The 21,580-nt window shown below is 40.5% G+C and overlaps 1 protein-coding gene across 14 annotated transcripts in view; it reads left to right on the plus strand.

Moving 5' to 3' along the window:
• The first annotated feature begins 128 nt into the window (after positions 1 to 128).
• LOC128410420 (uncharacterized) overlaps positions 129 to 21,580 on the plus strand; it is a 63,098-nt gene continuing 41,646 nt past the window's right edge. For 10 of the 14 annotated variants that reach the window (XM_053381630.1, XM_053381624.1, XM_053381632.1 and 7 more), the window contains exons 1-16: positions 129 to 1,704; positions 5,530 to 5,634; positions 5,939 to 6,071; positions 7,300 to 7,372; positions 9,349 to 9,459; positions 11,074 to 11,187; positions 12,400 to 12,594; positions 12,708 to 12,858; positions 15,420 to 15,583; positions 15,974 to 16,126; positions 16,649 to 16,747; positions 17,250 to 17,414; positions 18,343 to 18,455; positions 19,538 to 19,667; positions 19,764 to 19,967; positions 21,131 to 21,323. In XM_053381630.1, the coding sequence (XP_053237605.1) occupies positions 1,539 to 1,704; positions 5,530 to 5,634; positions 5,939 to 6,071; positions 7,300 to 7,372; positions 9,349 to 9,459; positions 11,074 to 11,187; positions 12,400 to 12,594; positions 12,708 to 12,858; positions 15,420 to 15,583; positions 15,974 to 16,126; positions 16,649 to 16,747; positions 17,250 to 17,414; positions 18,343 to 18,455; positions 19,538 to 19,667; positions 19,764 to 19,967; positions 21,131 to 21,323 (2,269 nt within the window). In that variant the 5' untranslated portion in view covers positions 129 to 1,538. Of the gene's footprint in view, positions 1,705 to 5,529; positions 5,635 to 5,938; positions 6,072 to 7,299; positions 7,373 to 9,348; positions 9,460 to 11,073; positions 11,188 to 12,399; positions 12,595 to 12,707; positions 12,859 to 15,419; positions 15,584 to 15,973; positions 16,127 to 16,648; positions 16,748 to 17,249; positions 17,415 to 18,342; positions 18,456 to 19,537; positions 19,668 to 19,763; positions 19,968 to 21,130; positions 21,324 to 21,580 lie in introns of those variants that run through there. The other 4 variants (XM_053381628.1, XM_053381626.1, XM_053381631.1 and 1 more) reach the window with 4 other exon arrangements.

Raw genomic sequence — 21,580 nt, forward strand, 5'->3', positions numbered from 1 at the left:
TCTAATGAAGTGTTCTTTTTTATTAAAAATAATAATAACAACCTACCAGCCTATATATAATAAATACCACTGGTTTTTGTACAGTATTGAGGGGAGAAAGAACTGAATCATCTATGAGCAAAAATTAGCATTTGGCTTCTAAATGACTATCTATGCTTATTTATTTATTTATTTATTTAAAACGTTTACAGCCTGCCTTTCAGTATTGCCCCCCGAGATTTAATCTATAGTTTTAAGCCACATCACTGTTTATCTGACCATTATTCTTAGTATCCATATGACTGAGGCCTCTTTAACAGCAGTCTAAAGAGCTTTCACTCATTTTCTTTTCTGTTTTGAGAAAAAGGATAATTAATGTATAGCAAGAAAAAATTAAATTCAACAGAAATAGTTAGGTGTCAGCCCTGCATGACTTGAGAACTCAGTGAGGTGCCCGGGATTTATCCAGGAGTTGGTTCTTGTGAAAGGGGGGGAGGGGGTAATGAACTTAACCAGTTGGTGTTGGGCATGTAATACTCTTTATTTGCATGTGAGAGGTTTCATGTTCAAACTCAGTAGGTAGTTGACTGGTGTAGCAAATGCTGTACATGCAGATGTCCAGTCCTCAGTCCATTGGGCAACATCCAGCACAAGTGGACTTTGGGGCATGCAGCATAATTTATCCTCTTCCCTGCACACACCCCAAATATGTTTCAGAGGCTCCCGCAACAATTAGGAGTACATCTTGGTTGAGTGCAGGGGGTAGAGCAATCTGTTCCACTAATGGTGTCTGTTCCAGTGGCAGATAGATGCTGGATTTCACCCGAAGAATCTCTGAATTGATTTTTTTAATTAAAGTCCCAAACCAGGTAATAGAGCGGTGGTCAACTGATAGATGTGTGGTATTCTAAACTTTTTACTGGGGTTTTTCCACCTACTTCTGTGATTTCATGAATATGGATATTTTATTTGAAGTTATCTTTGTATACCCTGAGATCTTTAGCATATGGGTAGGATATGAATAGTCTAAAATAAATAAATAAGGGACACAGATATGAGGAATATCCACATTTCAGCCCTCTTCATGCCCCCTCCAAAAAGCCTCTCTTGAGAGTTGGTGCACCTTCTGACTTGGTATGTGGGGCAGGAGACTAGTAGAAAGAATTGGGGGAAATCAGGTGAAGTCGGGTCATGTAAGGGGAATGTGATTATTGAATATAATTATTAATGTTTGATAGCAAAATGCTTTTTAACAGCTTTATATATATAAAAAATGTGGCTTCACCATCATTGCTGTCAATATTCAAATAGGTTTTGCACTTCTCTTATTTAGCTTTGTAGCAGAACTGTCTGCATGCCTACTTTGTCTTTTGCCCTCCAGGGCTGAAATAAGTATTTGTTCCTCTCCTTCTGTGGAAAGCTCCTGTATTCTGCATTGCAATGGAGCAGTGCACCACCCTTTAGTTTTAGAAGCATGGTCAATTCTTTTTCAGTGGATTGTGTGTATGCTTGCTGAGGTTGCTATGGTTACAGTTCGGCCTGCACAAGCACAGTGACGAATGCCTCTGTTGCTACTTCGGTGTTCGATTTCACTAGCTATAGAAACCTGTGGGAGACGTGGTTTGCTGCTACAGTTTCCAGTAACACAACAGGGCTTCTCTTTGCTCTGCTGGAGGCTGTTTACCTTCTGCACTTGGGAGGCTGCGACCTTGCTGTTCCTACCAGGTATCATATTGCTCTCAAGCTGTGAGATCTAAGATAAGGCAAAGCATTTTAAATAATTCCAAGTAAATCAGTTTATCTTTTATCACATATACTGCACTAGGTGCAGTCTGTTAAACTCATTTCCTTGCTTATTAATTCATGCTGTAATTGCTGCATATAAAATTTTCAAAGAAAAGTTAGCTTTCTGTTAGCTGACACAGAAGCCAATATGTAGCTCTTCCTTTGGCAAACTAAATCAAAACGAAACTGAAATAAGTTTTTTTTAATCATCATGGAGATAAGGGGAGAATAATGATTTCTTCAATCTAATTAAAAGCTTTAAAACTGTATTTTTAGTTTCTGTGCAGGTGTGTTGGCTGATAGACTGGATAAGGACTTCCCAAATCAAAACAAATAACCTTTTTTATTGTCTACTACCCCACTTTCTCTTCCGTAACCTTTCCGCTGACCGCCCCCCAGCCATAACAACAGGCATTTCACTACCTGTGTTTTTAAGTTGGTAGACAAGTTTGATGTCATTAATCATGTTTCCTTTGAAATTTTATACACTTATTTCACAGTGCTGATCTTAATCTCATTACTAATTCAACTTGTTCAATCATGTCTTTGGCCTTTAAAGGAGGGAGTAAAACTGATCAGCTATAATTTCAGAAAATAATTGAGGTCCAGACCTTGGAGACAATGTACCATGGAATAGATACGGTGCTTCGAGTAAGAGCTTGCATGTTTAGTTTTTTTAAAAAAAAGAAAAAGGGTGGAAAATTGCTTTTTAAAAAAGCAGTAGCAGCTGCTCATTGTCTTTTGCTGAGTCCATAAGAAAATTACTTTGGTTTAACAAATGCGCACACACACACACAAACACGGCTCTCAGTCTTGTGCGTTAACTTGGACAGTGTCTTTTTATTATTATTAAAGATTTTCTTGGTTTACAAAGGTACATACCTTTTCTTTTTTCCCCCAAGTTGCAGACTTTTCTACAGATCAGTTGCATTTGTTATGAGACATTAGTGTTGAGTACAGCATAAGGTCAGGAAGACGGTGGGGGGGAGAGGAGGGGTGGTGGTAAAAATTATATTTTTTGCAATGTATGTGTGTGGTCTCGTATCAGCGTCAACTAGATAGGTTATTTTTCTATTCGCTTGTTATGTTTCCTTGGTAGTGAGAAAGGTTGGGGGCCCAGGGTATGGTTGGTTGGCTGTGGTTGGCTGCAGTGGGGTTTGTTTGCCTTTGTGAGGGGAGGAGGGCTTGTTGGGTCAAGTAAGCCAGATTCATTCGTATGCTGTTGGTGGGTAGCGTCATTCTTTTTGATATATCACATTATGTTTTCAATTTGTGTGGTAAACAGCCTCCGGGTGGTTTGGGCAATTTTCTACCTTCCTATGAAAATGCTTCACATTGCAATGTATTCCAGGGCATGTTAACTATCTCATAGATGAAAAGTGCCTGTACTATGTGGCTGCAGGTTCACACAAGTTACTTACCATGAGACAGAGATTTATGTGGCATGACTTCTTGGCAGCAACTAATGCAATCCAAGCAACTCAAAAATTGAGCCTTCGTATGAGCGCTGCAGGAGTTAATGTGAAACTGGACTATGGAGTCATACACTTAAGAGAATAATTGGATGTGATACTCAGCATAGACTTGTGGAAGTGGTGGCCTTATAACATTTTGGATAATTTAATCATGTTTTCCCATGCTACTAGGGCTAGCCACTGCTGTGAAGAAGTGGCAGGGTGGGGGGAACCTGTTATGGTGCAGGGTTGGGCGAGATCAGCTTTTGAACATCACGGTATATCACCAGCCAAACATCGTGATCTGGCAATATACCGCAACCTTGAAAAAACAAGCTGCATTGGCCTCAGCCTGCGAGGCGCCGGGGGAAATTGCTGCAGCTCTCAGTGCGGTTTCACCCCAGCACCTAGATGTTTGTACGGCTTAGCTGGGGCACGGGAGGGCTCTTGATCCCCAGCTGAGCCATCCCTAGTGCTCCCCTTGCTCGCAGATGAGTGGGGAGAGCATCGGGGATCCTCTGCGTGGCTCTGCCAAGGATGGAGAGGCCTTCCCATCCCTGGTGCTCCCCGTGCTTGTGCGGGGCTGGGGGATCCCTTAACTGATTAGAGGGGAGTGCCAACTGCACACTTCTCAACTGAGCAGTTAAAAAATATGTAGTGATACCTCACTGATGCTGCTTTATTCCTCCCTCTGCACAGTATGAGAGCAGAGTGGGATGGCGGTTTCACTCAGCAGTATATCACCGGTGAAACCACCATCGCTCCCGAGTCCCTCTGCCAGCAACGCTTGCTGAAGGAAGTCACTAGCAGAGGGACTCAGCATTGGCAGTTTCACCAGCAATATACCGCTGAGTGAAGCCGACATCGCAGTCTGCTCCTCATACTGGTACTGGGCGATAAATTGATATATCACCCAGGCCTGTTCTGGTGGTGTAGTAGTTAAGAGTGTTAGACTAGGACTAAGGAGACCTGAGTTCAAATTTCCACTCGGTTCACTTTACTGGGTGGTTCTACAAATAAATTGCATGAGGAGCGGGGAGAACCATGTACACTACCTTGAGCTCCTTGAGGAAAATGGTATGTAGATTTAAATAGTGTCATTTCACTAAGCCGAAACAGAAGGAAGGACTTTGACTTGCGCTTGTCATTATTGGCAACAGATGTAGGCAGAGTATTGGGCCTACTTTAGTATTTCATGAAACCTGTACATTTTGACACACTAAACCAAATGCAGCTCACTAGGCACTAATGTGACCTGATGACACATGACCCCACCCAATACAGGAAACATAAAGCAAGAGAGTTCATGACTCCCACTCCCCACCCCCCGACATGGGCTACTGTATATGACTGCAAAGCTTTGTAGGCCTAAGTTTGTCTTTCTGTGACCGTAACAGGAATAGCAACCCATTCCTTTTCTTCCTGAGGTAACTTGGTTCACCATAAGGTCTGGATGCTGGTGCCATAGAAAAATAGTATCCAATTATTAGTGTGTAAAACATCCACTGTTATCAACCAGCGGGAAGCAGGTTTTAGAAGTATAATAATAATAATAATAATAATAATAATAATAATAATAATAATGATTAATAATAATAATAATAATACATCATCCTACCTTGGTTGAAATAAACCACCATGCCTGATGAACTGCTTGTGTCAACTGAATAACCATTTTGTTTTAGTTCGCTTGCCTCTGCAATGTATGTTTGTTCAGATTAGCATAAGAGCCTGTTGGATAAAACAAATGGCCCATCTAGTCCAGCATCCTGTTCTCACTGTGGCCCACCAGATGCCTGTGGAAACCCAAAAGCGGGATTCAAGCACAAGAGAACTCTCCCCTTTTGTGGTTTTCCAGCGACTGGTATTCAGAAGTGTTGCTGCCTCCAACTGTGGAGGCAGAGCATAGCCACCGATAGCTAGCCCACTCCTGCATGCATTTGTCTAATCTTGTTTTAAAGCTGTCTAGGCTGGTGGCCATTATTGCTTTGTCTGTGCTGAATGAGGACGCTACTTCCTTTTACCTGCCTGAATCTTCCAATACTCAACATCATTCAGTTCTAGTGTAATGGGGGGGGGGGTTACGTATGCATAATTTTATAAATTTCTATCGTTCCACATCTTACTCAACTTTTATAAGGTCCCAAATACTGCAACCTTTTACAACTCTGCAATATCTTTTTTGAGGTGAGGGGACCAGAACTCTACACAGTATTCCAAATGTGGTTCCACCATATATTTGCCACAATGGCATTGTGATAGCAGCTTTTATTTTCTAATGATTCCTAGCATAGAATTTGCCTTTTTACAGCTGCCACACACTGGGTTGACATCTTTACTGAGTTATTTACTACACTCCCAAGGTCTTGTTCCTGGTCAGTCACTACACATGGGTGGAATCTGAAGAGGCACATAGGTGAGCGCTGAACTTTTTCTACTTTACTTTCATTTCATTCACATTTTACCCAACCCTGTCCGGTCACTTCCAGTATCTTCCAGGTTGAGGGGAAAGTGTCTGCAGCAATGAAGTGCGCACACGCATATGGGAAAGTCTAAAAAACAGATACTCGGTTTTTTAAATCAGTTTTTAAAATTCTCCTGTCAAAGGGTGTGTGTGTATTTGTCCTATATTGCAGTTCATATTTATGTACACTTTAGGAAATCTGTGGCTCTATAGCCATGCTGAGTTACTAACCAATATTCCCTTTTTGTGAATCAAGGCAAAATGGATGAAATTTACAAGATCTCTTCCACTGAGAGGGTCCAGCAGGTGGAAAAGGAACTAGCTGTACAGCTGGAAGAACTAAAGACAGAAATAGAGGGAAATGGGAATCTGCAGGGGACACGGTATTGGTAAAGAGAACTATTTTCCTCAGACAGAAACATGGTTCTAGTGTAAATGAACTGCTCTGTTTCAATGCAACTCCCATGCATTTAATTGTTTGTTAATTGCAAGAGTAGATGCATGTTACTATAATAACTATTATTTTATGTATTAAATTTATTAGTCGTTTGTTTGCCACCGCAACACAAAGCAACTCACTGTGTTTTAAGCAAACACATGCATACATTAAAACCAGCATAAAAAACTGAATTGTTATTTTAGCTTCATGATAAAGTCTCAATTAAAATAAATAAATAAAGATTCTATTTTTTTAAAAAAAACTAGAAACAACCCACCCACACAAGAAGATAATAGATAATTAAAAGCCAAAGCCCTAATGAAAAGGAAATGTTTTTGCCCAGCACCTAAAAACCATGGCAGCAGGTAAGCCTCTCTGAGGAGAGCATTCCCCAAGCAAAGAACTACCACTGAAAAGGCTCATACACGAGTCGCCACTCTCAAGACCTCCCATGGAAGGGGGCACACAAAGATGGGCTTGAGATGATGATTGCAGCATCCTGGTCGGTTCATATGTAGCATTTATCATACATTGATTTTTCTGTGTGGTGTGTTCGCTTTCTCTAATTCAATCAAATATTATAGTGGAGCAGTGGCTTTCAGCCTAGGCCCAACCTGTAGCATGGTACTTATTTTCACTTTAGTTTAAAATCCATAAATATTGCTAACTTTACTTGCTCTTTCTAGTTCTGTCCTGCTCTCCTTTCTCAAAGTGTGAGATGAACTACCCATTGAAATTAAATGGATTAGGGTGTTGAAAACTGTCACTTTGACTGAATCCTGCTAAACGTTTTTGTTTTGTTCAAAATGCGTCACTCCATTCAGCACAGAGAACCTCTTCCAAAGGAGATGGCCAGTCAATCTACCCGAATCTAGTTTCTGAGAGCATCTGCTGCACATCCATTCATCCAACAAGCATTCTGGTGTGCTGCTTGTGATTTATGAATATGTCAGAAGACCATTTTGCTAAAAGCAGGGATCTGCCAATGAGCAAAAATGAAAGAGTTGTCATGGGCAGGGTGGCAGTGTATTCATAACTACTGCAGGCATAAACTATATGAATTTTACAAGTTTTTCAGATGATTGACTAATGTACTGAATACTAGATACCACATTGTTTTCAAGTATTTTGTTGCTAATTCTATGTTTCTCTAAAGGAAGTTTGGTAATCTTTCATAGCTCTGTCCCCCTCCCAAAAGATGTTGATTACTTCAGAAGAGAAAGGGAATTGGCGCTGAAGAAATGTTTACAAGTAAGTGATGAAAATGTCAGTGTGAAAATACCTCATTAGATAACGTTGTAAAAGTCTCAGAGAAACCAGCCTCAGGTAATGCTGCAGTCCTGTGCCTCATGCTTACCTGTCCTACTGAACTCAGTGATGCTTGCCTCTGAGTAAGCATGGTTAGGATAAGCCTGAAGTTCAGTCTTTTTTAGTAAATAATCTGTATTCTATTATTTCAGCTTTTATAGTTTTTACAGGAAAATAAATTGGGGGATACGAGTGCAGTAATAAGCCCAGTGCAGCTTGTAAGAACATGTAAAACCTTCTTAATCCTCTGTGAAGGGTCTGGATCCATCTGGCACTGTTAAAGTGGTGTCTGATGCCCATTGAGACTCGTAGGGTGGAAGGCAGAAGGCCAACAGTAGGTGGAGCTAGAGCCCATGACAACTAATTCTAGATTTGCCCCTATTCATGTCCCTGCTGAGTTCTATAAGGTTAACAATGAGGGCTCATCTGCAATGTCATTTAATTCATCTTGTTCATTTATTTATTTTTAAGTTAAATGTTTTGCAATAACCATATGACATTCCTACTGAGAGGACGACATTAACGTTTCTTTCCTTAGTGTGAAAATCTGCCTTTTCAGTAACCAGTAGTAACATGAAAAGGTTTTTAAAATCCTCTGTTAAAGTAGCACCAGTGGTTGTTTCCCCCACAGAATTTTCACTCTTGCAGTTTGGTTGCAGCCCACCTTTCTGCTGCCTCCACCTTCTCTGCACGACTCCAGTTCTCATTGTTGCTTCTGGGAGTGACCCTGTTTAACTTCTGGCTGGCTGGTGACAGAATGAGTTGTGTTCTATTAACCCATCGCCACAACTCACACACTTAATTAGCTCTTTTGGAAAAACCAAATGTGTGCAATATCAGTGGTACTCAAACAAACAATGAAGTGGGGGGGCGGGGTAGAGACTTGGAAACACCTTTTTTTCTTTCCTTTCCAGACTGTGTGTGAGAGAGAGAGGTGCTTTCTTTACTTCCTTCTGTCCTTTCCTCTACTTGAAGGGGGCAGGGGAGAAGAAACAGCACATGTGTTTTGCTGGGTGTGCACGTACATGTGCTGTTGAATAAAGAAGGGACAGACTGAAGAGCAGATGGTTGGGAGGTGGGAAGAATAGCTAAAAGAGTACAACACGTGTGGTTCTTGAAGCCCTACCGCCAGGTGGTTATACATGCACAAAGCAGTCAGACGTGGACCTGCAGAGGTCAGCAAAGGACAAATTGAAAAAGAAAACATTTTCAGTTGCGGTGCAGATGAATCCCGAGATCAAGCGCAAAGAAGCTGACAGCCAGCACCACTTCTATGTAAATAAGAAGGCAGGCAGGTGGGATCTGGTTTGGTGGGGCAGTGCCCCATTTGGCCTAACGGTACGGCCTCCAGTGTTTACTTCAGTAACCTTTTGGATTTTTAAGTCTAGTGGTATGATAATTAACTAGCAGTGTTTTTTCTAGTTCTTTAATTCAGTAATTAAGTTCTCACTATCATAGGGACTCAGGATGAAGAATATTAACCGTAGTATATCCCGTTCCCCATGGGATCACAAACACTATATTGAACTGAGAGAGGGGAAATTCTGGAAAAGGAAATATATTTATGATCTCAATCAACCTTTCTAGGGTCTTCATCTTAATCTAAGACAGTGCTCTTAACCCTCTGTGGGTTATGGACCCTTTGAGAGTCTGATGAAAGCTATGGACTCCCTCCTCAGAAAAATATGTGTGCGCAAACGCACACACACACTATTTATTGCTTTGGAAAAAAATTGTGCTAGGTTCACAGACCTCTGAAACCCACTCTAGAATATGAAATTAAAAACAGCTTTAGTGTTCAAAACTTTCAAATGAAAGTGTTTCTGACATGTGTAGAACTCAACTGCTGCACCTAGGGTGTCCTGAATGTACAGAACTTAATTTCAGAGCAAAATTATTTTTCTGTCCTTCATTTACAGGTGGCGGAGGCAAAGCCTCTTGTAATTCAGGCTGATCTCATGCAGAGGGAGCTAGAGATCTGTCTAAAAAGAGAATATACATTTGAAAGCTTACCGTTGTTACTGCACCAGGTAATATTTGTCATGTTTGTGATTTGAAGACTCATTTGGCATTTTTCAGTGTGAATTTGCTATCATAGGCAAACATGAAATGAAGCTTCATACAGCTATGTCTGTGAATAAAAATAGGTGCCTTTATGTAGACTTTTTTTTTTTTACAAATGCTACAACCGATATTTAGTATGCTCACAAGTTGGCTTTCACTGTGGCAGCAGCACAAGGAATACCCTGTACATCTGATGGCAAGGGCATAGCTTCATTCAGCTGATTGCTTATCAAATGCCAGGAATAATCAATTGATAATTCCCAGGTAGGAGTTAATGATTAAGGATGTTTCCCCTTAATTATCAGTTAATTTGCAGGGTGTGGTCTAAGATCACTGCTCTGCAAGCTGTTCTGTGTGACAGAAAAGAAGGCAGTTACTCTTTGCATTGTGCAAAGAGCCACTGAAAGAGAGAGAATTGAGAGACTTTAGTTTGATTTAGCTTTAAAAAGGGCAGGTTCCAAACAGCTGCTTAGCCTTGTGACTTCTGTGCTTTGGGGATCTGATACAGGATTAGTATCTGCCTAAAGTAGGATTCTGTTGGCTTCCGTTGTACTCTGCTTATATATATGTAAACAGATATAAGCCTCCAGTGTGCTGCTTTCCCTGTCATCCAGAGGAAACCAGTGCAGCCCCAGGCTTCTTGCTTTACTGAGAAGCGAGGAGAGCATAACAGCAGCAGAGCAAGAGTGATTGTTCCTTTACATGATACAAAATATGATTATATGTGTTCTTCTCCACAGAGGTTGTACAGGGGAGCAGGAGAATATGGGCCAAGTTCCACATAATTACTTTGACTGGGGGTGGGGAACCTCAGGCCCAGTGGCCTAAGGCGGCCCTTTGCAAATCTTTGGGGTCCATCCCCAGGCCGCATCCTCTCTCTGATCTCAATTGATTTTGACTAGAGGGAATATACTCTTGAACAGTGATAGTTTTCTAGAAAAAGAGATGCCAGAACTTGCCACAAACACCTCCCTTGTTCTATTGGAACCCACCCAAGAGGGGCTGGAACTGAGTTCCGGCGAGTTCCAGCTGAAAATAAGCTCTGCTCTTGAACTGTGAACGGGTCTGTTGCCTGTGGGATGGAGAGGAGAAACTTCTGAATTGTGTGTGTCCATAACATAGCCTATTGTACAAAGGTAACAATAATATCCATTGCTCCACCCATTTTTGACCTCCGGCATGTGGCCTCTGGATGGTTGCAAACAGGGAAAGTGGCCCTTGGTCTAAAAAAGATTCCCAACCCCTGACACAGGTCTTACTTTGGACTCATTCTAGTGCACTGGAATGTTTTGCTTTGCCCCATTTGGACAGCTGATTCCATACTGCATCCTGTTTTTCAAATGCTTCTCCATTCCTTTCCTTTTCAGTATTTTGCATGTGCTAATAAAAGAGGCTTATCAGTAGGTCACTACTCCCTGATATACACTTGGGTCTGGCCATTTCCTTGAAGGAAATTAGTTTTGACAACTCAAAACCTTTCATAAATTCCAGCACCTATAAATCTGTAGTGCTGTATTCTGGAAACAATGCCACTGTGGGTTTTTAAAAAATAAAATAAAATTCTGTTGCTTTTTGTATAGTTTTTTACAGACAGAATCACGCAGCTGGTCCAAAGCAAATATTTACACATGCTTAGATGGAAGAGATTTTGTCAGCACAGCAGTGTTATTGAGCAATTCTATCCTTTGTACCAGGTATGCTAATCTCATAGTGCCACAGATGCTAAAAATAGAATCATAGATTTGTTGAGTTGGAATAGGAACATGGGTTTTCCTCCCAAGTGTGTAACAAAAGCTCAGCTGTGAGTTTGGCTTGATTTCCTTTGCATGTAGGGGACAGAACTGTAAATATGTACATACGGTTGAATCCAACTAAATCCTGCTTGGAAATAGACCCCTTAAAATCAACAGATGCAACAGACTTAATCCCATTGGGTCTACTCTGAATATGTATGGATACAACCCATTGTTTTCTTTCTGTATAAATGAAGTTCACCTTATAATGCTCAGTAAACGTTATGTGCAAGATTATGTGCCTCATACGTAATTAATCATAATGGGCAGCATCCAGTTGTGACAGCCCTCTATGGCAACCTCATTCTCAGTGTGTAGCTCAAAACTCAGATCCAGTGGATATCATGCACTTGCAAAAAGATGCTGCCTAGCCCCTGTTGCAATATTATCCTTACACTTGGTCATAATGAAGTATGTGCACTGCTGCTTGCACAGCAATGGCAACTCTCAAACACTTTGAGTTAATGTGAATTTTAATAATAATAATAATAATAATAATAATAATAATAATAATAATAATAGTACTGCTTCTTCATCAAGGAATAAAAGTTTCCCTGTTTGTAGAAAACAAGACTGTGAAAGCCTTTCCCCCTGCTATGCTAATTTTCTATGTGCAGGAACTGTGCATAGTAACTATTACAAATAGGAGATTCGGTGCCCTGGCAATCTGAAGTGCCAAAGTCTATGGAAGTTATACCATAAGTGCCTCTTCCATGTGTAAATCAGTTTTAATATTGAAAACCAGAGGCTCAGGGGACTGTTAAAAGGACATGGACCATATCGGCAATTCCAGTTATTAAGATGTCAGCAGCCTGTGGTTGTTTTGAAGATGTCTATTAAAAGAATCTTGTGTTCTCAGTATTTCTTGGTGCATGGACCTCCATACAGTGAAAAGCTCTGAATACTTTTTTTTAAAAAAGCCCTTTCCAAAACATTGTTTTTCAGATTTTATCTAGAGGACTACATTCCCCCTCACACACACACAAATGGCGCCACTCCTGTTCTTGATTTGAGACTCCTTCTGCAGAGGGAAAGGCTAAAGCAAGGATGTTCTAGATAATTAATTACCTAATCTTTCTGCGAAAATCATGTCTCTTCTCTCTATCTCCCTAGAAACAAGTGGCTCATATTATGCAGGAGTACAATGACGCTGTTCAAAGGGCAGCAAGATTGTCAAGTGCCCGGGAGAACTTCCTGGCAGGAAAGGAAAATCCTACAAATTTAGTGACCCAAGAAGACCTGACTATTTACACACAGTGGCTAGTATGTCACCTGCACTCACTTAAGACCATCCATAACTACCTTCAGGTGAGATGACGATTATAGAATGTAAAATTTTATAACTTAATTATGGAACCTTTGGGTCCCACTTGTGCTTTGAATACAAACACTAAATGCAAAACATGTGTTCCTCTCTGTAGGTACTCCAGTACTTGCCTGTCTCTCATAGAATGGAGATTAACAGACATCCTGTCTGGGGTGATGGTGATAAATTCAAAGCTGTTGGCAAAACTGTATATTTGTCTCCCAGTATCCAGCTCTCTATTCACCCTGACACATCAGCAACAGATGGTAAGAAGGAATTACCCTCATGTGCCTTAGAGCCTCGCTGTACAATGTAGCAATACTGCATTAGTTTGCAGTTGTTGCATGTGGTTTGTATGTCTTCCCCAAGTTTCCCTTCTGTTGTTGGAATATTGCATTTTCCAAGCATGCAAACTCTTATATTGATGCTGGGGGAAATACAGAGTACTCCCCATTTGTTTTCTGTCCATTGCTAATTATGTGCGGTGTGTAGAATTGAGCTGTGCAAGCATCACAGTCTCCTATTAGAGACAAAGGAGACGGGCCATAGCTCAGTAGTAGACCACCTGCTTTGGATGCCAATGGGTCTTGGGTTCTGCCCTCGGCAGGGGTACCTGTCCCATTTCACCACCTGAGGTGAAATGAGAAGATATCCCACTGCTTCTGAAGCCTCACTTACTGGGGTTGCACAGTGACAGCTTCTGTTAACATCTCCAGAAGTCTGAGATCTTGCAGAGTTCTCACAAGATCGCGCCACCACAGAGAATTCCGCCACCTGAGGCAGCTGCTTTAGTCTGCCTTATGGGCAGGTTGTCCCTGGCCCTCTGCATCTTCAGGTAAGACTGGGAAGGACAAACCCTGTCAGAAATCCTGAAGAACCACTGCTAGTCAGTGCAAATGATACTGAGCTAAGATGAATCAATGACCTGACTCAGTATAAGGCAGTTTCCTGTAATCCTATTCCTACAATCTGAGCATTAACAAGGGCATACCATACAGTCCTTCCACTCTCTCAACCTTTCAATCTAAGCAAAGGCCATTTCAGGATAGCAGCCAGGTGGGGATATGTAGATATACGCAGACAACATCTGGGCATTTATTCTGAAAGGAAATGAACTTTTATGGAGACAGAAAGTTAATCACGATGATTTGCTTCTTTGCTGTTTACTTTCAGCGACGCGTTGTCCAGGAACATTTGTTTTATAGTGTTATATTAAATAAGGTCTCCAACTCAGTCCGCTTTATAGGTCTAAGCTTGATAGATTAAACAGAAAATTGATTAAGCAAAACGTTAAAAGCTAAGATAGAGCCAAGTGTATAATAGGAACACAGATGGCCCATTACTGCCAAGCAGTGAGATAACAAATTAGATTACATATAACTCTACAGATCCTCAGGAGCCTTATTGAACTTTAGCAAGTTGTTGCATGGTGATTAAAATTCTTGGTGTGTCAATGAGCTGCTGTACAAAGGACACCTGTGTGGTATAGTGATATCTGGGATTCATAGTATGACTTGGAAGAAGTTTATCATCAGAAACAAAAGGATACCTTGAAGGGCTGCTGCAAAAGTCTTGAAAGCACAAGACAGAAGCTGGTTACTAGTTCTCAAGCTGTATTAGTACAGTTTGAAATTGAGCTCAACAAGAAAACTTAATAAGAAACTGAGGCTTATCATGCAACCCAAAATAAGTGTTGACTCACCAAATATCTTCATAGCAGGGGGCTCTGCTGCTCAAGAGTAACCATTTTTTGTTATGATCCCAGAAGACAGTTACAAATATGGAATTTGGGGTGTGCATCTCACAATAACGTTTTTGTGCCACCACAAAACACACCCACATGTTTAGAGGAGTGTCCTCTATGAGGTTAAATAGAGTCATAGCAGTCCCAACACTTAGCACAAGACACTGACAGCTGTGTAGGCACATGTTTATAATTGCCAATACAGTGGTACCTCGGGTTAAGTACTTAATTTGTTCCGGAGGTCCGTTCTTAACCTGAAACTGTTCTTAACCTGAAGCACCACTTTAGCTAATGGGGCCTCCTGCTGCCGCCGTGCCGCCGGAGCATGATTTCTGTTCTCATCCTGAAGCAAAGTTCTTAACCCAAGGTACTATTTCTGGGTTAACGGAGTCTGTAACCTGAAGCATCTGTAACCTGAAGCGTATGTAACCTGAGGTACCACTGTATATGTAGAAGTATAAGGAACAGGGGGTGTGCATCTCTCTGCAAGCGCTGGTCCACACTAAATCATAAACCCACATATCCAGATGGATGTAATGTATAGAAGATGGCATAGAAGTGTCTGGCCCAATGCTTCATTTTGGTGTGATATACTGTCATACATGGTAACATTGTCATCTGGGGTTATCACGTGCTAATGAATATTGTACAAAAATGTTGTGATGGTTCATAATTGTGGTGGTTCTTGAATGGGAGAGCCTTCCAGTTAGAGAAGATGGGCCAAAGCTTACTTTGGAATGCAGGGGCATATAAATCTCAGTTCTTTTAAGTCGTTCTATTGAACTGTGTTTCAAACTGTCAGGTGAATAAAAAACTGGGAGCCCATGCCGCCAAGACTTTTGCAACAGCCCAACTATATTTACATCCTTTTATTTGTGATTTTAGGCTTACAACCTGGCCATTCAAAAGGCTGGCCATATACTTTCCCCCCGCTCCAGTCTTCCTCAGTGGCCTACTGTAATTTTAATAGTTATGGGGGCTGGGTGTAATATTGTATATATATAATGATGCACCACCAGAAGCATAAATTCACCTGAAGGCAACTTGGCAGCATTACAAAGTTTGTTTTATGCATCTTTTCAGTTTATTCTTGTTCTCTTATAGGATTCCAAGCCATACTTCCCCAACACACTGCAGAAATTGAGGAACTAAAGCCTCAACTCAGACGTTTACTTTCTAAATTTCGTATCAGCTATGATGTGGAAGACCTGAAGCATTCTGCTGATGAGATGGAACTTTTTTCTATGGTAATTTAATGGTTGCTCTTATATTACTGTATACAATATGTATCCTGATGTGGTCCCTCCCTCTCCTCCCACTGAAAGCCTACAGCTAAAAGAATAAACAGTTCAACCAATTATTTACTTTGATATCAGCAGAGTTAAGTCTATAATGATCTCCCTTCTGAATTTTTTATGATCCTCCAAAGTGTAATAGTAAGGAATTTGGGGCAAAATCCAGAGTAATATAAGTACAATTAAATCCCATTTTAAGTCAATAGAAATTCATTATGATGTTCAATGAAGCTTAAGTGCATACTACTCCTCTCTCTGAACTATCTAACATAGTAACTATTTTGCAGTGCTCAGTGGAAACCTATGTTTACTAGTAGGGCATCTTTTTCCTGGGATGCTTAGGTCATGCATGAGTTTAGAAGCATTTTCAGTAAACAACAGACAATGAGAACATTTCCTGTTTATGATGCTGCAACGCCTGGATCGGAAACCTGGGGTATCAGAGACCCCAACATGGCTTTGAAAAAGAGAGCCAACTGGATTCCTTTCATAAAGGTAATAAGAGCTGCATTTGGGTGATCTGATAAATTGTCTGCTCAGGCTAAAGGAAGCTGCTCTAAAGCATCTAAATTCCCAGCTTTTCTCATTAACAAACCATGTGTACTCATCTTGAGTTGAAGTGGGTTAAATGGTCTCAGTTCAAAGGCCCTTGTCCAGAAACTTGGCATGTGCAGAAATCTGATTGGCTGCTACCTTTGACAGAGCTGATTGGATATTTGGACAGAGTAGCAGGGTGCCTGGATTCATCCCTTCCACAAGTGGTTAGCACTAAGAGCAGCAAGCAAATGGTAAGATCTTTGCACACATTCATTTCTGTACAACATTGGCACACCTGGATCAAGCCCAAATCTGCTGAGTGCTAGATTTTTTTTTTCATGCAAAGCATCCTTTAGTTCCTGTATGTGCAAATTTGTGCACACAAAACAATTCAATATGTCCCAATCACCTGTGCTGCATTAAGATGAGGAATGTATTTTCTTTATGTTCCTTACACATGGTTTTTTTACTGACAAGCAGATTAAACCTAACCAAGATCCATGGCAGCAAAAAATGTTCAGGAAACTGAACCATCGGAAGGTTGATGAACTGCTGCAGATTCAGTCAAAATTTTTAGAGGTAATAAAAACTGCTGAGTAACTGTTTCTCCACTCCCCACGCCCTTTTTTTTTTTTTTTTTTGCATTTCAAGGTTCTTGGTATATTTCTAACTTGTATCCACTTCTATCAAACCTGTCTCCAATTTGTGTGATATGTAGCAGGTTTACATTAAATTACGGTATTTATTTTTACTTTAAGTGAATCAAAACCCTTTTGGGTATTTCAGGATGAAGTTTTTTAAAAAATCTACACTCATTAACAGGAAAGAATTCCACAGTCAGTGATTCCAAAGACTGTTTTTACTCAGGGCACCATGAACTTTCATTTTCGCATTTTGTCTTTGCGATTTATAGTGGGGTAGTGTTGTTGTTTTTTAAGTACTCTTATGTTATGTCTAAACTTATTTGCCATTCCTGAAATTTCAAATCACTCAGTTGGATCCAGACAAAGTTAGTCTATATTATCTGAACTGTGGCTTCTTTTTTTTCTAAAAGTCAAAATATGTTGCTGTGACAAACTAGGTTTCCAATCCAGAACAGGTGATGGAGGTTCTTCAGGAACAAGCATCTGCCGTGCTAGAGCCAAAATCAATGACATCGGCTTTTAGTACTTTTACATCTTCTTTTAATTCACAACAATATGATCAAATCTGGAACAAGATTTACCACAACTCCAGATTCCATCAGGTAAATATGCAGAAGATTTTATAAACTGAAATTTGTATAGGTCTCTATAGGGATTGTGTACATTTTCTTTTGGAATGAATTTTGTTACTTTTGAAGAGGATCCTCCAATTCAGGGTAAGTTCTAATATTATGTAACAAGTGAGCTACCATTTGACTACCATGTATTTACGAAACTGCTGTCCTTGCTTTATTTTGTGATGACTTGCATTTTGCTTCATAATAGCTGGACCTGATAAAATGCCACCACCAAATCCTTGCCTTTTTATTACTTCAGATAATCAGGCATCAATATGAATCATGACCGTAAGATTATCACTCAGTGGGGTTGGTTTCATGAAAGTTGAGAGCATCGTTTATGATGCATGTATGACTAGTATCTCAAATGGAGTCCTGGAAGGTCTGTGTTCCAAAATACAACCCCACCACCCCACCAGTTACTTCTTTGTTTGTTGGTGACTTTGGCAGTGTAAGAGATTCTCAGTCTGCTTTGAAGTTGATAATGGTTTCTGAAAGTAAAAACAGGAACATAATACTTTTGTAAGAAAGAAATGGAGGAGGATGTTCCATTGCATAAGGAGAATCCTTGTGCTGGCGAAACATTGTCCTTAGTCCTGTGTTGAATACAATTCAGAATGTGTGACAGAGGGATGCCACCACCTCCTTGGAAAATAATGGAATAGAACGGAGAAATCTGCTTGGTACTTCTTTTTTGTAGTCCTTAGTAGGTAGCAAAGGTTGATCTCTTGGTCACCATATATTGCTGCTGTACTTGCCATTTTGATAGGTCACAAGTTGTACAAGCAACAAGAGAACCAGTGGGCTATGATGTAAGGATTCCTTTGTTCATAATTATATAGTTACAAAAAGCTTGAAAACGAAATTTTTTGTGTGTGTTTGTCTATAATAACTAGCCCTTAAATATGGACAGGAGCAAACCAGTGATGATGTTGATAATCCTACCATGGCAACTAGTGAGAAGGATATGGGACATTCCAACTTTAACAAGACCTCCACTTTCTCAAGAAAGAAAAAAGACCCAAGGTGAAATGAATATTGCCGGTTCTTCTGTGTGTGATGCTTATGTTTAATGCTAAAAATGCATGGGCTGTACCAAAGCTGTCAAAACACAAATGGAAGGGCAGCTTGCTCAAATTGCAAGCACTTACCCAGGCATTGGGAAGGAAGTAGGAGGGCTCTAGGACCCTGGCAGAGCCTCACACCTCTTTCCCAAAGCTTGGTTTAAGGCAGTACCACAGGGATTGGGGGGAGGGCATCAAATGGCCTCGCACTGGGCAGCATATTATCAAGGTCCACCCCTGCATATGTGTACCTACTGGCACCACCTTAAATGTGATTGCACTAACACACCCTCCTGGGCCTTCTAAATGTTCTTCTGGCCTCAGATATTAGGACACCTGACTGAGGAGGATATAATGACATAAGGACTGACATTACCCGGAACCAGGAAAAAGGACGTTGGATAAACTTAGAATGAGAAATGTTTTTTGTAATGAACCTATATTTATGGAATTAGTGTAACACTAATGAAATTTTAAGAGATGTTGGAAAGGAAGTAATTGGCTTTAGCAGAAAGGTTAAAAGATAAAATTAATGAAATTAATGCAAAAATGAAGTGGTTTGAGTAATAAGGCGAAATAAGAATTTGCAAGAAATGGTTTGGGGGATATATAATTAAGGGTAAGATAAGAGGGTATGAATTTGCTGAATAAATTTTTAAATGGAATACAAAGAGGGAGGTGAGAGGAAGTCAGGAAAATAAGTAAAAGAATGGTAGAAATTGAAAGGAGGGATTTTTATTTTTCTTGTTCTTTTTTTCTTGTTTTTTGAGTTGAATTTTTGGTTTTTGTATTTTTCTGGTGTTTATTTTCCTTTTTTTGTTGACTCTGTAACCTTTTTTCTTGTTAAAACCTAATAAAATATTATTTTTTTAAAAAAACACTAAATGTTCTTCTGTTCTGGAGGTTTCCATGTGAGTGATTACAGTAGGAGCTTTACCTCCTAGAAAGCAAATATAAAGAGATTATGCAATTTAGATGTAACTGAGAATCTCTTTGAGGAACAGTAATTTAATTAAATTTCTCCTTCTTGGGGGAAAAATGTAGTTACACAACGACCTTGCAGCTGCTGGGGTTAGATGAGGACATGGAGGCCGACAGCGAGGGGCTTCCCATCAGGAAAGGAGCCTACTTATCTCTCCTTCTTTTGCGTCACTTGCAAATCCGAGAGCTGCAGGTAAAAAGAAAAACCACATTCAAATGTTCATATTATGCAAGACTGTACATAATAAGTCTTATTTTTATTTCATTGTAACCGTCTCATTTGTACTAGAGAATTTGTTTGGGCATCCTCAACTACTTCAGATCCGTTGAAAGAACCCTAACCATCAGCACCTCGGGTCTTGCCTTGAGTGCTGGCCATCTGGTCTCCACTGCTGAAGATTCCTGTTGGGTAAATGCAGCCAAAGGGGGCAGAGGTGCCTATGGTGGTCTTGGTTCACACCCCTATGTGCATTACACACCAGCCGACTATAAGGTGAGGCATTTGGGCACTTTGTAAAATAGCTTCATAGACAGACACATGAATAAAATAGGTGCAGCACCAAGGTCAACGGGTGTTCCAGCTGACCTTGCATGCAGAAGGGCCCTGGTTCAATCCCTGCCATTCCCAGCTCCCTGGAGAATTGCTGCCAATTGGAGTAGAGGATCTGAGATAGATGGACCAATGGTCTGACTTAGTGTTAGGCAGCTTCATATATATATGGAGTAGGTCCTGCATGATACAGGATATAGCATATGGGGGCATTTAGGGGAATCCCCAGTCTCCTTACAACCCCAGCTCTATTTATGACAATCTGTATTTACCCAAGCTGATGAAGTGCAGGTCATAAAATCAAAGCCATATGCCTTATGCGGAAATGCTTTTGAGTGTTCCACATCTGACACAGAGTTATAGATTTTTTATCTCTGTTCAAAGGTCGAAGCAGACAAATTAACATTAGGCATATGCCTTCATTGTATTGCTTTCAATGCCAGCTAAAGCCTTTTTTGCTTAGCCAGGCTACCCTGTTATGTAATTTTCTGGTGCACATTTGCTTTTCAAACTTTATTTCTCATTTGAAAAATAATTTTCAAATAATTTGTCTATTTTTATTGCTATTGTTAAATGGCTATTTTATACCATTTTATGTAAGCTACTTATGGAGGGTATTTTTAAAATTAAGTGGTGTATAAATTTCACTAACTAAATAAATGCAGCAAACACATGAGCAAAGTCTCCCTCCTGTACACTGCAGCTTCCCCCACTACTAAAATTACTACCCTAATCGTGTATTTTCAGAAGTGCCCCATGGATCTCATTGGGACTTGCTCACCAGCAAGCATGCTTAGTCTTGCAGCCTTAAAGCAATCTGTTCTATGGATGGGTCAGACTTTTAACATTCAAAATTTGCCTTCAGCTTGAAATTCACAAAAAATACACTGCTTCCACTCCTAAATCTCATTGCCAACCAGAACTGAATCTTCCTTCACAAGTTTACAGCAGGTCAAACTCTTCCATACCTTTACAAAACTCTTGAAAGTTACACACACACATGTATGTACGTGTGCCCACATGCCCACATGTACATGCACTGTTTTATTTGGTACTTCTAATATAGGCTTCATCATGTGTTTATTTTTAATCTGTCCCTGGCACAGGTTCACAGTGTGCAGTTTATGGAGTTTGCAGAGGTAGAAAACCATGATGATTTTTACACCACAGAGGACATGTATGTTCACACCCAGGATCAGCGAGGGGCTTTTGTGGTGTACGATGTAGCCCTCCAGGACCTGAAAGAGCTAGAAAAGCAGCTTTTGCTTGTGGCAACCCAGTACATTGAGGCAGGGAAAGGTAAGAATCATCACAGTTTGGTACACTTCTGCTAGTGAGAAGGACAGAGAGGGGGGAAAGGAGCACAAATAGGAATGATCATTCATAAGGATGATCACCAGCCCAAAAGTTGGTAACCCAAAAACTCAGCCGGGGTGCCTGACTTTGCTAAACGTCAGTTTATAGTAAGCTGCTTATTGTCAGCTACTGAGCCAGCCTAGCAGAGTGGGACTCTGGACTCTTTTCATATGATTGTGTGAAATGTTGAGGTCTATGTC

The sequence above is a fragment of the Podarcis raffonei genome, chromosome 3, assembly GCF_027172205.1.
Source record: "Podarcis raffonei isolate rPodRaf1 chromosome 3, rPodRaf1.pri, whole genome shotgun sequence".
In the NCBI taxonomy this organism is placed as follows: Eukaryota; Metazoa; Chordata; class Lepidosauria; order Squamata; family Lacertidae; genus Podarcis; species Podarcis raffonei.